This window comes from Penaeus chinensis, chromosome 24 (genome assembly GCF_019202785.1).
Source record: "Penaeus chinensis breed Huanghai No. 1 chromosome 24, ASM1920278v2, whole genome shotgun sequence".
Classification (NCBI taxonomy): domain Eukaryota; kingdom Metazoa; phylum Arthropoda; class Malacostraca; order Decapoda; family Penaeidae; genus Penaeus; species Penaeus chinensis.
In genome coordinates, this window is record NC_061842.1 from 13,620,938 (window position 1) to 13,625,937 (window position 5,000).

Consider the following 5,000-nt stretch of genomic DNA (forward strand, 5'->3'; position numbering starts at 1 on the left):
AAGTAAACAATTGGTTAGGTGATAAACATTTTTTTTCGCGTTGCTACCCATATATTTACACCGAGTATGTTCACAGTTTATTAACAGTCCTAATCTTCTGTGTGACAATGATAAAATAAATGTGAAGAATAAATCCAAAGACATTTCCACAATGTTAAAAATATGTTAAAATAGATCTCGCTGCGTTCCATATATGATATACGTTCGAGATACTCATTATTTTCCAGCTCCGTAGTACATATGAGTCAGCGATACGAACACTGTGTATCAATCAGTCAGCTTCTCAGCCATGGGAGAAGGTGATAAGTGTATAGGCATAATGATAATAATGATACAAAGGACTGAATGCTATATATGCATCACAGATTGGGACGTTGGAATCCTTTCTCGTTAGTCCATTTCGTATATCCGTTTTTGTGGCGTTTCTGTTACTGCAGGGTTGTTTAAAAGATTTTTTTTTTTCTGAATAAAAACAGGTTAAAAACAAGACTCACGGGTGTAGCAGATCTTTGTTTTCAATTCAGTTTCAACAAAAACAAATTACAAAATGCTTAGCATGTGGTACAATCTCGCATCGTCGTCCTTCTAGTGTACGTCATATTGGCAATCCTAATCCACATTTGCTCTGAAATTAAATTCATCGAACTTTATCAGATGGAATGACGAGAGGGGTCACGTGACCCGAGCCATCTGGCGGCCGCCATCTCGCCCAGGAAGGTGACGCTGGCGGCGCCGAGACCCAAGGCCGCCAGCATCAGCGGCCCCTGAAGGTGGACGATCGTCAGCGCCTTGGGGGAGTTTCCGCTCGGCTCCGGTGCCTTCTCGGCGTCCTGCTTGCCGTCTGCTTGGCCATTCTGCTTGCGCCTCTCCTGCAGGATCCTCTGCTGTCTCTCCCGACCTTCCTTCCTGGCTTTCTCCATCAGGTCCCGACTCCACTTCTCGTACAGGCCGGCCTTGAGGGCGAGATGGGGGGCGAGGTTTATATCTTTGAGGATCTCTCTCTCTCTCTTTCTCTCCCTCTCCCTTTATCTCCCTCTCCCTTTCTCTCTCTCTCTCCTCTCTCTCCCTCTCCCTTTCTCTCCCTCTCTCTTTCTCTCCCTCTTCCTTTCTCTCCCTCTCCCTTTCTCTCCCCCCCCTCTCTCTCTCTCTCTGTTTCCCTCTCTCTCTCTCTCTCTCTCTCTCTCTCTCTCTCTCTCTCTCTCTCCCTCTCCCTCTCTCTCTCTCCCTCTCTCTCTCTCCCTCTCTCTCTCTCCCTCTCTCTCTCTCCCTCTCTCTCTCTCCCTCTCTCTCTCCCTCTTCCCCTCTCTCCCTCTCTCTTTCTCCCTCTCTCCCCCTCTCCCTCTCTCCTCCCACCTCCTTGACGGCCATGATGCAGCGGTCGAGGCGGGCCTTGTAGGGGGCGTCGTGCGGGATGGGCCAGGCGGAGAGGCCGGGGAACACGCTCTCCCGCCCGAAGTACAGCCGCGTCGACCCGTCCGCCCGCGTGAACTCCTCCGCCACCACGAGCTCTAGGAACCTTCGGGCTTGGATGTGCGCCTGTCTGGTAGGGTGGAAGGTGGGAGGGGGAGGGGGGGGGGTTAGTCTCTAAGGGGTCTGATAGGAGAGTGGAAGGGGGGAGGGGTGTAGTCTCTGGGGTGTCTGGTAGCAGGGTGAGGGGGGTTGTTAAGCTCTGTCTGGTAGGTAGGTTAGTTGGTCGTATGGGAGAGTTAGGTAGACTGGTTCGATCTTATCGGTGGTAATGAGGACAATTGTCATTGACAGCTGACATTTCAATAACAATGGTCATGAAACTAACATAATAATAATAATGATAATGATTATGGTCATAATAATAATAATCAAAAAATAATATTAACAAAACAATGATGATAATAATGAAATAATAAAAATAAGTCTCACTTAACCCAAGAACCTGTACCTCTCTTCGCTGGCCTGCCGAAGACCCTCCTGCACCGAGGGGACGATCTCCATGCTCCTTGCCAGGGCGCGGAACACCTCGGAGTCCGACTGCTTGTAGAAGTCGCGGAACTGGGCGCCGTAAGGGGGCATGGTCACTCTGGAGGGGTAGGGTACCGTCATCTAAGGGGTAAGGGGTAAGGGGTGAGGGGTGAGGGGTAAGAGGGAAGGGCTAAGGGGGGGAGAGGTAAGGGGTAAGAGGGAAGGGGAAAGGGGTGAGGGGGAAGGGGAAAGGGGTGAGGGGTAAGGGGGAAAGGGAAAGGGGTAAGGGGTGAGGGGGAAGGGGTGAGGGGTGAGGGGTAAGGGTTAAGGGGTGAGGGGGAAGGGGTAAGGGAAAGGGGTGAGGGGGAAGGGGTGAGGGGTAAGGGGGGAGGGGTAAGGGGGAAGGGGAAAGGGGTAAGGGTTAAGGGGTGAGGGGTGAGGGGTAAGAGGGAAGGGCTAAGGGGGGGAGAGGTAAGGGGTAAGAGGGAAGGGGAAAGGGGTGAGGGGGAAGGGGAAGGGGTGAGGGGTAAGGGGGAAAGGGGAAAGGGGTGGGTGAGGGGAAGGGGAAAGGGGAAAGGGTGTAGGGGGTGAGGGGCAAGGGGTGAGGGGGAAGGGGTGAAGGGGTGAAGGGTGAGGGGAAGGGGGAAGGGGGAAAGGGGTGAGGGGGGGGGGGGGGGGGGGGGGGGGGGGGGGGGGGGGGGGGGGGGGGGGGGGGGGGGGGGGGGGGGGGGGGGGGGGGGGGGGGATGGTCATAAATAATATCAAAAATAATATACAAAACAATGATGATAATAATGAATAATAAATAAGTCCATTAACAAGAACGTACCTTCTCGTGGCCTGCGAAGACCTCGCACGAGGGGACGATCTCCATGTCTTGCAGGGCGGAACACTCGGAGTCGACTGCTGAGAAGTCGGGAATGGGCGGTAAGGGGATGGTACTATAGGGGAATAAGGAAGGGGTGAGGGGGGAAGGAGTTAAGGGGTAGGAGGGGTAAGGGGGAAAGGGTGGAAGGGTAGGGGTAAGGGGTAAGGGGAGGGGAAGGGTAAGGGAAGGGGTGAGGGGAAGAGGGGAAGGGGTAAGGGAAGGAGGGGAAGGGGGAAGGGGAGGGGGGGAGGGGTGAGGGGAAGGGGTGAGGGGGAAGGGGAAGGGGTGAGGGGATGGGGAAAGGGGTGAGGGGGGAAGGGGAAGGGGTGAGGGGGAAGGGGGAGGGGGTGAGGGGAAGGGGTGAGGGGGGAAGGGGTGAAGGGGGAGGGGGGGAGGGAAAGAGAGGAACGAGGAGGTGAAGGTGGAGTGAACTAAAGGGGAAGTTACTGTGAGGAGTTGAATGTATATTTATTTTCTCTCTCTCTCTCTCAGTGGTCAGATGCCTTCGAGGTCATATATATATATATATATATATATATATATATATATAGACACACACACACACACACACACACACACACACACACACACACACACACACACACACACACACACACACACACACTCTTATATCTATCTATATATATATATTTATATATATATTTATATATATATCTATATATATATATTTATATATATATATATTTATATATATATATTTATATATACATATCTATATATATATATATATATATATATACATTTATATATATATATTTATATATAGACAGCTATCTTTCTGTATGTCCATCCATCCGTCTTATCCATTCCTGTATCTATCTATATACCCATCTATCTATCTCTACCCACGCACACCTTTTGACAGCCCTGACGAGCTCCTGGAGCGTCTCGGGGCGAGGGGGGTACTTGGGCAGCGTGAGGGCGGCGGTGAGGTTGCCCCGGTAGGCGGTGCCCAAGATGAAGGTGAAGAGAAGCCACGCCCCCAGCAGCAGGCGGGAGCCGTTGCCTTTCGGGTGCACGTGGTTCATGCTCTGGTTGAGGAGCGTCCCGTACACTAGTGGCACTACGCCCTCGTCGCCGCCCGCCCCTAGGCCTTCTACACGGCCTACCTGATGGGGTAGGGGGAGGAAGGTGGTTGAGGGGAATTAATAGGGAAAAAGAAGGGAAACTAATAGATATAAATAACCATTTCAGTTTCTCCTTTAATTCTGTGTCTCTCTCTCTCTCTCTCTCTCTCACCAACTGCCACACGTTAACGAGTCGGCATCAGTCGACACAGGCCGGGCTCCCCTCATGGGCATATCCCGGGCGAGGCTCAGCTTCGCACATCGGACTTATCCTTCTCTCTCTCTCTCTGAGTGGTCAGATGCCTTGAACACAACATCCTTTATAAATGACATCCACTACCACTATAAACCACCAACTGTGACCCGCATGAACTATCTACCCCTATTAACGCATCCACACTCAACCACTGGACTCACAAAGAAGAAAGTTGGCGGGACGATGACCAAGGCAGCCAGGACGGAGAGCCAGACCAGGTCGCTGAGAGGGTAGTAGAGGCTCTGCCACTGAGGCTTCAGCACCGGCTTGGTCATGCAGAAGGCCGGGGAGGCGTACTCGTAGGCGTAGGTGTAGTCGTAGTGCTCGAGGCGCCCCGGGAGCACCGCGTAGATGATGGGCGCCATGAAGGAGACGCGCTCCTCCACGCGCTGCGTCACCTGGGGGAAGTAAGGGATATAATGCAGTAATGTCATGCAGCGTTAGCTTAATAGAAGTGGATATTTTCTTCTCAGTTTCGGCTCTTTATTCTCTTTCAGTACCATTTGTGATCTAGATACGAAGAGATATTGGATATATAAAGCCAGACTTTTAGTTTCCCTGTTGGATGCTGATAAAGACAGAAGCCCCCCTCCCCCCCGCCCCTTAGTCACCCCCTTGGATCGAGCGTCTTCTCCCTTTCCTGGCGATTTTCCCTCCGATTCTTTTCCTGTTTCTCTCTGGGAGAGTCTTTTGATCTGTGTTCTCTGAAGGGAAATTTCCTCCGCTCCATCCCATGCATTGCAAGGTTGAAGTGTGTGTGTGTGTGTGTGTGTGTGTGTGTGTGTGTGTGTGTGTGTGTGTGTGTGTGTGTGTGTGTGTGTGCGTGTGTGTGCGTGTGTGCATGCGCGAT

The 5,000-nt window shown here is 52.0% G+C and overlaps 1 protein-coding gene across 1 annotated transcript in view; it reads right to left on the reverse strand.

The window, feature by feature from the left end:
- Positions 1-73: 73 nt before the first annotated feature.
- LOC125037748 (ionotropic receptor 21a-like) overlaps positions 74-5,000 on the reverse strand; it is a 10,287-nt gene continuing 5,360 nt past the window's right edge. Inside the window, exons 7-11 of the mRNA XM_047630943.1 lie at positions 4,312-4,548; positions 3,683-3,936; positions 1,919-2,056; positions 1,354-1,540; positions 74-953 (exon numbers count right to left, since the gene is read on the reverse strand). Coding sequence (XP_047486899.1) covers positions 651-953; positions 1,354-1,540; positions 1,919-2,056; positions 3,683-3,936; positions 4,312-4,548 — 1,119 coding nt within the window. The 3' untranslated portion in view covers positions 74-650. The remainder of the gene's footprint in view (positions 954-1,353; positions 1,541-1,918; positions 2,057-3,682; positions 3,937-4,311; positions 4,549-5,000) is intronic.